We start from the raw sequence: 14,223 nt of genomic DNA on the forward strand, positions 1-14,223 counted from the left end.
CAGTTTCTCTGTGTAGCCTTAGCTGTCTTGGACTCACTTTGTAGATCAGGCTGGACTCAAACTCACAGAGATCCGCCTGCCTCTGTCTCCAAAGTGCTGGAAGTAAAGGCATGTACCACCACGCCTATATGTAAAACATTTACTTTTTAAAATTCTGTTAATATTACAAAGATTAGGTTTTTCCTAATGTGAGGAAAGGAATGTGAGTTATGTGTGGCTTGTATAGATACGTTTTAATTTCCTATATAAAAGGCAGATAGTTTTAAACAGACAAAGTCACCTTTTTGCTGAGCATTGGAGCACATTTCTATACTCTGAGTACTTGAGAGCTAGAGAATGATTTCAAGATCATCCTTGTCTACATAGCAAGCTAGAGACCAGCGTAGGCTACATAGGGACCTGTCTCAAAAAATTAAATCAATAAATAGATAATTAGCAAAGCATAACCTCAACCTATTTTTTGACAATAATATTCTTTCTTGTGTTTCAATCCCACACACACAAACTTTTTGTAATTCTTTAGTTTTCTGGAGCTTTGGAAAATGCAAAAGCTGAAATTCAAAGACTGCAACAAGAAAAAGAACATTTCGAAGACACCATGAAGAAAGCATTCATGAGAGGGGTGTGTGCTTTAAACCTGGAAGCCATGACCATTTTTCAGAACAAAAATGACACAGGTGAGCAATTCATGGAAGAGTCTCTTCTTAGTCTGCTTATTCTGCTTGAGTCTCTGGAGCTAATCTTCTGCAATGGCTATGTCTTGTCTCTCCATCATTCATTTGTGGTACCCAGTTCTAATCCACTATAAGAGTTAGCTTGTTCATTGTTACCTGTACCTTAGAACTGATGGAGAGAACTCTCAGTTCTTATTTAAGCTAAGTATCTTAAAAAGGAACTTTTATTCACCTGTTTCATTTGTTGTCTTAGAGGCTCTGTCAGCCAATCTAGGCTTAGTCCTGGAAGTGTCTAGTCTCCATACGATCTAATCTAGGCCTAGAATATTTTCAGCCTCTGAGATTTACTGATGACTAAGCTCACCTTTTCTTGTTTTTACTGAGTTCTGCTCTGGCTCATTCAATTTAGCTGTTCTGGCTCTCCCAGGTGATTTATTTAATCTGGTTTCTCTCTCAGCCTCTGAATTGTTCTTCTTGGCCTCAAACTAACTCAAACAATCTTCTCTAATCTCCTGGCTCCTTTTCATTCTCTGGTTCATTCAGTCTTGATTCACCTGAGTTCTCTATTTCTGTCCTCATAAAACTCTCTCTCTCTCTCTCTCTCTCTCTCTCTCTCTCTCTCTCTTTCCCTCTCCTCTTAACCCTTAAGGAGCTTCCCTTTCATCTCTCTTCTCATGACAGTTGGGCATATCCTATTCTGTCAGATCTTTCTCTGATTTGTCACTTTTTCTACTACTCAATTAGACATCACTTTCAAACATGGCTGCTTGCTTTTACAAACTAACTTTACCTTCATTGGTTGGGATTAAAGGCATGCACCACCACGCCTGGACCTAAGCTTTTCCTTACCTGAAACTTGCTCTAGACCAGGCTGGCCTTGAACTCAGATCTGCTTACCCCTTTCTCCTGGATTAAAGGCATGTGTGTATTCCAGCCAGATCACATAGACCTAGGAGGTCTTTGGATGTGATCTCTTGCCAGAGCAGCCATGTTCTGAAATAAAATTGCTCTATAAGTGTCAAAATTATTCCTTCCCTCCTTTCTGTTCATTTATGTATTTATTTATTTGAGATAGCATCTTGTTCTATAACCCAGGCTGGCCTCAAATTCATGTCTTGTTTCAGCCTCCTGAGGACTGGGATTTTGGGCATGCATCACCATGTGCAGCCAAAGTAATGCTTAATTTTAACATTTAACATTTTGAGACCCTCTTAAACTAATAATTTTAATGCCTGAATTTAATGTCTAAAACATGAATTTTCTATTTTCATTTTTGCATAAAATTGCCAAATTTCATGGGCAGTTTTGCTGATTGCATATTTCTAAACTAGTCATAGTTTTCTAAAACCTATTTTTTTTAAGTTCATGTAATACATGGAGTCTCTGTGTAGTAGTTTATTCTACATGGCTAAGAAAGTATAACCATTTGCTATCAGCTTATAGTGGGTCCAGTTCCCTCACTGGTGCAAGCAAAGTCTGTAATATATCTGCTTCAGTGGGCTCTTATGGAGAGGCAGTGAAGAGAGAAAGGCACTCTATACGGCAGGACGGTCATGCAAGACCCTGCTTAAGAGAGATTGCCTTAAATCAGTCTCCCAAGCTCATGTAAGTGCCTAACCGTTTCTTCACACTGCATCCTCAACATTGTATTCTCCTGTAATGTTGCCTCATATTACATTCATTTGGAAACTATGCTGATATATCAAAGACAACTGATCTCTCCTGTGAAAAACTTGTCTGTGCTTGGCTTGCCTTTATTTTAAAGTGTCACCAAACGTGTTCTTTAAGTCATAAATATTACTGAATGATGGTGTTTGGGCATATTTTTCTTTTTTCAGTTTTATTTTTTACTTTGTTATTATTATTATTATTTACATTTTTTACTTTGTATTCCAGTTGTAGCCCCCTCCTTCATCTCCTCTGGGTCCCACCCTCCCTCCTTCTTCCTCTCCTATCCCTCTTTCACTGATAGTGAAAGTCCTCCTCTTGGGCCTATTTTTCTATCAGAATTAGCCATGGCCTGTGGACTGAATGCAGTTTAGACACCAGCAACTTAGAATATCTCAAGGATGACTAGTACATCTCACTAATACCAAATGATCTGGCTATCACATTAACTCGCAGTTATTTATTATGTCCTTTTATTTCTTTATTGCTTTTTATTATGTTTATGTATCTATTTGGGGGAAGGAGGGACATACACAGGCCATGGCACATATGTGGAGGTCAGCAAATAATCCGTAGGAGTCAGTTCTCTCCTTCTACCATGTTTTCTGCAATTGAACTCAGACTGTTGGGTTTCGTGACAAGCACCGTCACCAGATGAGCCGTCTCACCCACTCTGCTAAATCTTTTTTATGAAAAAGGCAGAACATGACAAATAACTCCTATTTGGGAGTTAGCTTATTTATGAGACTCTCATTTCATTGAAACAATTTCAGTCCCATGAAAACTTACTTGGTTTTCATGCCTTCATTTTAAAGCATCCTTAAAATAATGGAGGTTGAGGTTTCAAGCAGTCTTAGTAGAAAAGTGAGAAAGATATCTCCCAGTTAAAGAGAGAAGAGCCAGTAAACCCAAAAGTTACTGTGAACAGAAACTTCAAAAATGAGCCCACAGCAGCAAGAGTTGGTCACCTGCCTGTTCACACCTGACCTTTTTGCTGTTTTTAAGTCATGTGAATCTGCCATGCAGGGTTACTTTCTGCCAAAAACATGTCAAACCTCGGGGTCGGGTGGGAGGTGTGTGTCCAGGACGATATGTGTTTGGGAGGATAGGGGAGTGTGTGTGTGTGTGTGTGTGTGTGTGTGTGCAGTTTTCAAATTATAAGTGATGTTTTAAAAGGAATAGTTGCTTTCACCAGAGTTGGAAGAATCTTGGGACTATAACTGTTAAAACTTTAACAAGGTAACAAGTACTGTGTATAATGTGGAAATAGCTGACAGCCAGGCATCTGGATGGAAAGACAGGTAAAAAGTCTTTAAACACAATGTCTTCCTCAGTATCTGCAACATCTCACTACATTTTCAAACACAGAGATACTCCAAGTGAAAACTAGCTAACTCTAATTCTGAGAGGGGAAATCACAGACTGGGTGCAGCCCCTTGTCTTTCCTTCTGAAACTTGACTCCATCCACTTTGCAGATCGGGATGAGGTCCTCTGTGAGGAGCCACCCCAGCACTTAGTTCAGCAGGGGATGCTTGTCTGCTTGGAAGAACTTGTTTCTTTGACTTAGGACTTGTTAAAATGTCAAGAGTGAAAACATTGTGTTTTGTCAAAACAGGAACAATAAATGGAAATGAGGAGGATGTTGATATGGGAAAATAAATGCAAAGCCCTAAACCAGACCATTTGTCAAGATGGCTTTGTGGAGCAGGAAAGGCTGTATAAACCCTCTCACCCTGTGTGCCCAACAGATGTTCCCACGGTATCTGTGTTTCCATGGCAGCACACCTAGCCAAACTCCAGCAGAGCACATTCTTTTACGTTTAAGCAGATCATTTGTTAGTGTTTCCATGTTGGAGCTTTCATCCCATCTGAATTTAATAGTGGTTAGTACTGACATCAGCCAGTTAACATTGATGCTATTAAATGAACAGTAAACCCCCAAGATGACATTTATCTGCATTTTCATTAAGACTATTTTTTAGCCATTAGTCCTTTCCTTGTTTGGAGGGTATTAGTCTTCATTTGGGCTACTGTTAATAGAATGGGTTTGTGATTTGTAGGGACAGACTTCACGAGTAATAAAAAGGAGGAGAGTGGTGGTCCGGGAAGAGAACCTTCTGCTCATGTGGACACTTCTTCGTCCACCATGCCTTCAGCAGTTCCATTGCAGCTGCTGCCATCTGTAACGGTAGCGGGCAGCGCCACTGCCGTTCCCTCCGCTGCGTCCATGACCTCTGCTGGAGCTACATCTGCCTCTTCTGTTCATGTTCCTGTCTCTGTTCTTGGTGGTGGATCCTCAGCTAGTGCTGCCCCAGAAGAAATGGTTAGTACAATTTGTGCAAGTGCTACAAGTATAAAAGACTTCAACAGCATGTGTGTCTTGTGATGTGTGTCATGTGCGTATGGGGATTGGGCTTTGTATTTCTTCATTTGTTGGTTTTGTATGTGTGATTCCAAGCCCCAGACCCAGGCAGGCTCTCACCCCACAGAGCTCTAAATGGAGTATGGAGAAAAACAGTTAACGTGATACTTGGCCAACCCACAGGAAGTACTCAAGACAAAGTGGCTAAAGCATTAATTTGGGGTAAAAAATAATCCAAAAATACTATTACAGATATAGTTGTATTTAGTCTCACCTTAATTTATTTTACATTTTTAAAACTATTCAGAAAAAAATACTTTGAGAAAGAGTTAAGAATGGACTTTCCTTGAAGCAAACTAGTAGGTGCTTTCAAGAACCTAGGAGGCTCATAGATATTTTTCTATCCATTTTCTTCCCTAGGTGACCTATCACTTACAAGTGATTGCATCCCTGTTAGATGTTAATTCTAATCTATCGTTAAAATGAGGAGAAAGACAGTCTTTCCTGAGTCATTACACTTTTCCATGAGGGAAGTGCTTAGAAGTGTTGAACAGGAGCAGAGAGTTTGTGTGAAGTGTATATTTGTGGTTACTAATGAGCTGTTGACAGAGCCCATCATGGCGGTGACTCAGGGGAAGAGAGTACCCACAGACAGCCACAGACTTGTCAGACTCAGCTCTGCAGCCCTCCTTCCTGTCCAGTGTTGCCCGCACACAAAGGCATGTGAATAGCTTAAAGTTTCCTCTCTTTGGTTCTAGCCACTGACACAACAGAAAAGATGGCAAGAAGGACTGTAGGTCTTTTATCTCTCTCTTTTACTTTTTATCCTGTTGGAGAGAGGCAGAGACAGAGATATAGACAGACAGACAGACAGACTCACTCACCCCAGGATGGCTTCAACTTTGCAGCAAGTTTCTGTCTCGCCGCCTCTCTAGTATTGAGATAACAGTTATGAAAGCAGCATTCGGCTTGGTTTTAAGTCTTAAGTCCTTCCTGGCAGGCCATGGTCAGGCTAGAGAGCTCTCCTTAAGTGGAGAGAGACCAAGAGTTGGCCAGACAAATGGTTGTATTTAGTCTTCTAGCCCACCTTAATTTCATTCTTTTAGAGCTACTAATTTTGGAGGAAACTATGTTGAGGTCAGCTACTTGCCATGTTTGCTCTTGCCTGAAGTTAAAGTGCATAGCATACATGTGGACATAGTAAGAGAAATCTGAATGTGTGGAGTTTTGACTTCAAAACTAGACAAAATTTCAACCGTGACATATGTTCAGCTGTCTTTATTTCCCATGATTATCCATTCTGAAGTGCAATCCTAGATTATCTCATCAGAATAAACACAGGAGGAGTTTATTCAGATTTCTGATTTGCCATTCATGTTGCGTATGCAGATAACATATACAGAGCTAGACTCTTCAGAATCTCTATCAAAATAGGACTACGTCAGCGTCTGCATCTGCACCTGACCCTGCTTGCAGGTGGGCACATGAGTGAGCTTGCTGTCCCTGGCTGTCCTGGCTCACTCTGTAGACCAGACTGGCCTCAAACTCATTATGGGATTTCTGAGTGTGCATGAATGAATGGGACCCTGACTCCTGTGCCTTCTCTTGCTCTTGTTTTGTTGCTTGTTTTGTTTAATTCTGATGTGTTGATTTTTTAAAATCATACTGTATTATTGTCCCTTAGAGACCGGTTTGTTTTCTAATGGACACATAAAGGAAGAAGATTCAGATGGGAGGGAAGTAGGGAAGAACTGGAGGTAGAGAGGGGAAACTAATCAGGGTATGTGAGGGAAAAATCTATCTTCAGTAAAAGGAGGGGGAAGAGTACGGTGTATATAAAAAAACTAGTGTGATACTTGGGTCAACCACAGAAAATGTTCAAGACAGAATATGGCGAAAATGTTAGTTGGTAGTAAAAAGTAATCCAAAAGGTGTTAAACACAGATGCACAGCAAGAACCTGAAAAATTGGGAGAAAGGAGACTCACAGGAAATCCTTTCTGAAGTACAATGTAAGGGTTTCTCCTTTGTGTGATTCACAGACTCAGATTCGCTCTGAATATTGTTTTAAATCTTGTTTTAAAAAGAAGTATAAGACCAACCTGTCTCAACTGCACCCAACCCCACCACACACACACACCCCCAAAAGACTTTACACGGTTATCCCAGGAGATTATGTTTCAACTCACAGAGCTGGACAGTAGGTGGCGCTGTACGCTTCTGAGTCTAGCAGTGCAGTCAGAGCCACTGAGGGAAATGCTCTTGGTCATTTCCAAACTGTTTACTGACGTTTTTCCTCTAATTCTCCATCCATCAGAATGGAAAATGACACGTATTGTGAGGTATTTGACACTGTTTTCCCATTTTCCCAATGAAACTGAGGCTTATAGAGGGTAACCCTGTGGATGTGATTAGTAGCTGTTAATCCCTGACACAAGTAGGAACAGTAAGTAACATGCTCAAGAGCCAATTTCCAATAAACAGCCAGGCTAGGTGTGGTCACTGGCTGTAAATAATCCACCTTTCTAGTATAAGTCTTACTCAGGGTGTTCTTTTTTTTAATTTTTCAATGTCAGTTTCTGCAAAATATTATGAACTAGCAAAATGTTCACCACTGTCTACTAGGAGTTTTGTTTTCTCCCACACCCTGATTTAACAGCAGTATTTCCTAATAATTTTCATATAAGTCTTTTCTAAAACATCCTTATGCTTTTTAACACAGCTCTTTTTCTCACCAGTTTAAACTATTGTGTTACCTAAGTATTTTGTGAATTTATGTGCTGTGTGTGGTGGGAGATGCCCAAAAGAGGCCTCTGCTTTCCTGGAGCTGCAGTTGAAGGTGCTTAGCCACCCACTGTGTGCTGAGAACAAAACCCAGGTGCTCTGAAGAGCAGGAAGTGCTCTTAACTGCACTACCTCTCCAGCCTCTGCTTACTGTATAGACAACACAATTAGCAAGTGGCAAGCCCTTGGAAGCAGACAACTCTCACCGACATGCAGGCCATTGAAACTTGTGCGGCTGCAGATAGGATCTTTGTATGTGTCTTCAGCAGAGGAGCTCTTTTCATCCCATTGGACGAATCCAAAAGCAGGTCTTAGCTGAGTGGAAGGTAACTGATCCGTATTTCATGGCGACTCTGGGGTTTCTCATTCCAAGCTTTTCTTGCAGTCTCTTCCTCTCCTGGTGAGTGAGTCCTATGGAGGGCGTGTTTAACACCTTCAGGTGTCACTGGACGGCCATACAGTTAGAGGCTGAGTTGGGCCCAGTTTGATCATTAGTTGCTGAGGCTTTTTATTCCCAGTGCCAGTTCCCCTGGCTAAGAGTTACAGGCGGATGGGTTGTGTGGCAGCTGAGTTGGCCGCTGGGGTTCAGACTCAGTCTCTGTGAAAAGCAGTATATGCATTACCACTGAGCCAGTTTGCAGCTCTGTGAATGTCTTAAAACCCTAACATTCTTGAAGTTCACTAATTAAAAAAGCAGTCTCTACATTTTCAGCAGAGCCCTTCAGCCCCTCCGCAGGCCATTGGCTGTTTCTCCCCAGGACCTGTTCCTGAGCAGTGTGTTCAGTCGCTGTTACTTCACTAATCTGAAACATTCTCCGTTGACTTCCTCCTATGGACAGAGATTTGGCCTTCTGGCAGAGTCTTATCCTTCTGCTGTCCCCACCCTCCTCCTTCCTGTTTGTTAATGTTTAGATAGAGCTTTTCCAGCTTTAAATTAAACCAGTCCTTGAGATTCCTGTGTAAATATAGCTAAGCCGTGAATATATATATAATGACATTTCCATGTTTTTTTGTTCCTAGAATTAATTGCTTCACTTTTGCCTTTGCTTAGGTTTTTATAGAACTAGAATGAATTATTTCCAGACTCTTAAAGGAATTCTTTAAGTGTTGTTTTTGGAGGGTGGTTGATTTAATTTCCCCAAGTCCCTTTGATTATCCTCTCCCTGATTCAGTAGACACCTTTGATCATCTGCAGCTGAGTGAAGATAAAGCGAGACCCTTGAATGGGCCAGACCATGGGGGGACCAATACTCAATCAGTGCTTTTGGAAGAACCATTAAAAACATGCATTTAGATTAATATTTCACACTGCCTTTTTAGTTATTCCAAAATCAGTACATGTTAGAAGAGCATAATTATACCAGCTGTCCAAAGCTGATTATTTTCTCCTTCAAGAAAGAAGAGTGACTGATAAGATTAAAGAGCATGGACATTGGAAAATAAAACATGGGCCTGGGGAGGTGGCTCAGCTTGTAAAAGTACTTGAGGACATAATTTCAAATCCCAGCACTTATTTTCAATAAAGCCAGGCATGGTTGCTCATGAATATAGCCTTAGCCTAGGAGGCTAGGGATGGGCAGGGGACAAATAGGTGGCCTGGGAGCTCAGTGGCCAGCCAGCCAGCCTAAATGGAACAGGGAGCTTCTGCTTGAGTGAGAGACCCTGTCTCAAGGTGTTATGTCTGAGAGCAATAGAGAGGCGCCTGGCATCTTCCTCCGGCTTGTGCATATGCATGTGCAAGCATACATACGCAGAATGAACACCCAAAGAAGAAGGAAGAAAATGCATAGGGAGAATGTTTATAGTTAGATAAGTGTCTGCAGTCCCTCAGCGACATTAATATTCATCAGGAACTATTAAAACTTTTTTATCTGTTGAGCTTGGGGATCAAACCCATAGGTCCATTCATGGTAGACTAAAACCACTTGGTAGTATTCCCAGCCCAGCTGATTTGTGTGTGTGTGTGTGTGTGTGTGTGTGTGTGTGTGTGTGTGTATTTAATGTTTGAGACAGAATCTTACTGTGCATCTTAGTTAGGCTTGTGATCCTTCTGGTCCTCCTGAATTAGCCTCCCAGGTGCTGGACTCACAAGTTCGAGTCACCTGCCCAGATGTTTGAAGCTATTATATTGTTTGATTAGCAGCTGTCCTTCTGCTTCTGGCCAACAGTTAAAGAGCTGACAAGTTACAATGTAATATGAAACCTTAATGAAGAACTACAGGTTAATCAAAGACCACAACTTTACACTGTGGTGAGCACTTATGTAATTACTTAACAGTGAGAAAGAAAATTATACATCACTCTCGATATACATGTAATCTTTCTTCAGTATCATCCCAGGCTAACAAATAAAAGCTTTAAATGTTGAAGCCACTTTTTGTACTCCTACAAAAATAATTGCAATGTTTTTACAAAAAAAAAAAACTAAATGCAATAGGAAGAGAACAGACAAAAAGAAACTAGTCTGTTGTATGAAATCATTCTTTAAAAATTATTTCACTGACTGGAGAAATGGCTCAATGGTTAAGAGCACTGGCTGTTCTTCCAGAGATCCTGAGTTCAATTTCCAGCAACTACATGGTAGCTCGCGGCCATTTGTAATGGGATCTGGTGCCCTCTTCTGGTATGCGTAAAAACAGAGCACTCATATATAAAAATATAATGAATAAATCTTTAAAAAATAAATAAAAATTATTTTAGGTGCCTGTATTCATTGAAACATATTGATAAAGTTTTTTTAAAGAAGGACAAAAACATGTAATGACAATAGTTCCACTTAAGGACTAAAGTCATCACACAGAGAATGGTTGATATTACAGAGAGTGAGTAGGAGAGGTGGGTATGTGGTTTGCTTTGGTTGTAAAGAAGCTGCATGAAATAAAATGGCACAGATGTGTGCACAGACAGGCTGCCAACACCAGCATGCTGGTGTTGATGTGGTTTTACTTCAAGACTTGATCCTTGAAGGAAACTTAAGACGACGCACAGGAGACGTCCTAGGAATCTGTCATTTCAAATTAAGGGTTTAAATCTCAAAAACTTTATTAAAATAGTGGGCATGCCAAGGTTGGAGGAATATTTTGGAGTTAGGGAATTTTGGGTTTCTGTTTCACTTTCTTTCTCTCATTAGGTTTTAAGTACTGTGTGCTTTCTTTGAAAGTTACAGAACTGCTAATGGAAATTGTGCAGTGGCTCTTCCATCACTGAGTTTTTGTTTTTGTTTTGTAGTACATGCCAAGAGTTGTGACGTCAGCACAACAGAAAGCCGGGAGGACAATCACAGCTCGGATCACGGGCCGGTGTGATTTTGCTTCCAAAACTAGAGTCAACAGCAGTTTGGCTATAATGGGAGTCTCTCCACCCATGAGCTCAGTCGTCGTGGAGAAGCATCATCCAGTCACAGTGGTAAGTCCTGGAAGGAAGTCTTCGTGAGTGTGTCTCTTAGTCAGCTCTGACATTCATGGTTGGCCATTGTTTTGCCATTTACTCTTTTCTGTACAAACCACACCTAATAAATTTCCCGTTAAGAAATATGCTTATTTCAAATGGCATAACAAAATCTTCAGATAGAAAAAGTAAACTATGTAAAGACTCCATGCCAAACAGACAAACGAAAAACAGTTGTAAACCAACTATCGTGCCACAGATACTTGACTATAAGAAAAGGTCCTTGCCTGAGAGTCTTCTTGCCCTTGACTTCTTCAGTCTCTTGTAATAGCATACCCAGCATATCTATACATTAAAAGATAGTGAGTTGCAAGAACTTTCTGTGCTGTAAAGAGAGCTGTGTAGACTGGAAGCAGGGGTAAGGATGACCTTCCCTATCATCATCTCCATTTTGCTGCATCTGGACAGGACATCAAGTCCAGGAGTTCAGTAGTAGGTTTGGTGAGACTAATGAGCTTCAGGGACGTTGTCAGGATTCTGAGTTAAGTGAGATAATACAAAAAATAAAGTGACATACAGAGGCACTTGTCAACTACAAGACCACTAGGAACGCTGACTTACTAAAATGTTATAAGAAAAAGAACATGAGATTTTTTGTTTCTTTTCTTTTAATCTTTGAGTGTTTGTGTGCATGTATGTCTGTGCACCATGTGTATGCTGGTCCAGAAGAGGAACTGGGATTACAGGTGGTTGTGAGCCACTATGCGGGTGCTGGGCATCAAACCTCGGTCCTCTGGAAGAGCTGCCCATGCTCTTACCTGCTGAGCTGCCTCTCCAGCCCGAGCATTTTAGAGGGGTAAAAAATTGGGGAAGTAGAAAGTTTTTTATTGCATTAAAATATAATTATATCATTTCTCCAATAGCTCCTACATACCTCCAATGTCTGACTTCCCTTCTCCCTCCAAAATTCAGCTTGTTTTATATTCGCTTCTTGTTCTGATGGAGTAGAATTTACATACCTAGATCATTCATTCTCTCAATATTGTATTGTCCTTTCCTGCTTTCCTTATTCTCCTCAACTCAGTTGTGGTCCGCTATACTGTTTTGTTTACCGGGAATCAAGATCTAAAACTAGCAGAAACAATTATTGCCAGTAAAGCACAAATCTGTTTGTAGCACCTTCGCCCATCTGCTGGGTATTTACTTGCTTCTAGAGCTAATTTCATGCTCTGCCATATTTTGTAGATCATAATACCCATGGGAACTCTACTCTGTTTCTGAGGTTTCTCTTACCCATCCTCAAGGAGAAACAGTTTTGATAAATCGTGTTGTATTTAATGGATGCTTGGCAACTAAAATTTCATATCAGCTGCAAGAATCTCCCATTTGTAATGGTTATCCAGATGTTTATAGTTGAGACATCTGTATAGGATACCTTAAGATAGGAGACTACTCTTCTATTTCTCCATAGAGGAGTTCTCACTTTTAAGACAGAATTGCACATGAGAACCCTGTTTCTAAGAAGTTTATTTTTGCCAGGCATGGTGGCGCAAGCCTTTAATTCTAGCACTCAGGTAGGCAGATCTCTGTGAGTTCGAGGTCAGTCTGATCTACAAAGCAAGTCAAGGACAGCCAAGACTACACAGAAAAACCCTGTCTCGGGGGAGGGGGTCTGTTTTTTAAAGAAAATTATGCAGTCTTGGAAATACATGGTAAATATGTTGGCTTAATGCATTTCATAAATTTTATGTGTATGAGTGTTTTGCCCACACATGTCTGTGCACCACCATGTGTCTTCCTGGTGTCCACAGAGGCCATTCCTGCGAGTCACTGCATAAGTGCTGGGAACCAAACCCAGGTCCTCTTAACTGCCTCTAACGCATAAAATTGTACTTGAAATATCTTAAGGATAATTTTTCTTAGTGGAAGAGCCTATACTAGAAGTCTGTGTACATGGCTAAGAACTTAACTTGATAGAAATGCCACTAGCAGCTACTAAGACATTGTAGAAGGTACAATAAGGCCTTAACCCTTTTCATGTGCATGGGTGACATACTTATATGCACAGTGCGTATCCTTCCATGGAGCCTCTGTGGACTGAGCCAGCTCTTTAACACTCATGTCTTGATGTCCTCTGGGACTTTGAGCTGGTATGCAGGTCATCTTCTGCCCTCTGTCTATCTGTATTTGTTCTCCACATCCATTTCTTTTCTTGTTTAAGAAAGTGACCAACCAGGTATGGTGACATGTTTCTTATTCTCAGCATTCCACAAGCTGGGCAGATGGATCACAAGTTCAGCCTGGGCTACAAAGCAAGAGCCCATTAAGGAAAGAGATATTAAGGGAACCAGCCCCATGTCTTCTGGGAAGCCGTCTATTGTATGACTGTAAAATGTCCAGTCTGTTCCCAAGTGCAACCTGAGGTCTATGTTACCATGGTTTGACCTAGGCTGGATAGAATAAAGCGGGAACTATCTGGAGCTGACCCTCAGTCCAGACACCACAAAGTCACTTTCTGTACTTGACCTCTGTCGACCTTTTCCTCTTAGACCCCTTAAAACAGTGATTCCCGAGACACTGAAAAAAGGCCCTGGTTTAAATGTGGTTATTGAACCAGTGGGTTGCTTTTCAGGGAAGGGCTTTACGGTGTTTGTTTGAACGGCAGCTCCACCCAGGGCCCTGCATCTATGGGATGCCTATTGTCTGTCGGTTTGGGTTATAGGTGATGACATGATACTTCACATCTAGACTCTTAGAGTATTAAAGCAGCCTCTTATCTTCACAGCAAACCATTCCTCAAGCAGCTGCTGCAAAGTACCCACGGACCATCCATCCCGAAGCTGGCATCCCAACTTCCAGGTCTCTTGGAGCCAGGCCAGCCCACACCCAGTCTCTCTCCAGCGTTCAGTCCATAAAAGTGGTTGACTAGAGGGACTGTCCACACGCAGGTCTTTTCGTTTCTCTGCGAAGGACTTTCCTGGAAGCGGGACGCTTTTGGGTTATGACTTTTCTGTACTGCTAGAACATCATGGACACATCATGTTCATCTTTCCAGAATTACAAAAAACTTTCCCATCCTTTGTAACTGTATATAGAGATTATTTTAATGTTATTTTTATTTAAAGAATTAAGTAGAAGTTTTTAATTAAAAAAAAAACTTGGTTCTGAACATGTTCAGCCTGCTACTGATTGCATCATTGAAGAATATACATCTTTTTCTATACATTATTCCTAAAAGAATCATTTCCATATTACTTAGTTGTAATTTACACACTTTGAAAGGGAACTTTACTGTCATTACTAAAACTAGTAGAGCTATTTTAATGTTTAAATAAAGACCAGAGTAAC

General features: G+C 40.9%; 1 protein-coding gene across 2 annotated transcripts in view; it reads left to right on the forward strand.

The window, feature by feature from the left end:
- Positions 1-14,044, forward strand: part of Poc5 (POC5 centriolar protein) — a 34,428-nt gene extending 20,384 nt beyond the window's left edge. For both annotated transcript variants that reach the window (XM_060385596.1, XM_060385597.1), the window contains exons 10-13: positions 524-677; positions 4,404-4,666; positions 10,717-10,893; positions 13,661-14,044. In XM_060385596.1, the coding sequence (XP_060241579.1) occupies positions 524-677; positions 4,404-4,666; positions 10,717-10,893; positions 13,661-13,804 (738 nt within the window). In that variant the 3' untranslated portion in view covers positions 13,805-14,044. The remainder of the gene's footprint in view (positions 1-523; positions 678-4,403; positions 4,667-10,716; positions 10,894-13,660) is intronic.
- The last annotated feature ends 179 nt before the right edge of the window (positions 14,045-14,223 follow it).

The sequence above is a fragment of the Meriones unguiculatus genome, chromosome 6, assembly GCF_030254825.1.
Source record: "Meriones unguiculatus strain TT.TT164.6M chromosome 6, Bangor_MerUng_6.1, whole genome shotgun sequence".
Lineage (NCBI taxonomy): Eukaryota > Metazoa > Chordata > Mammalia > Rodentia > Muridae > Meriones > Meriones unguiculatus.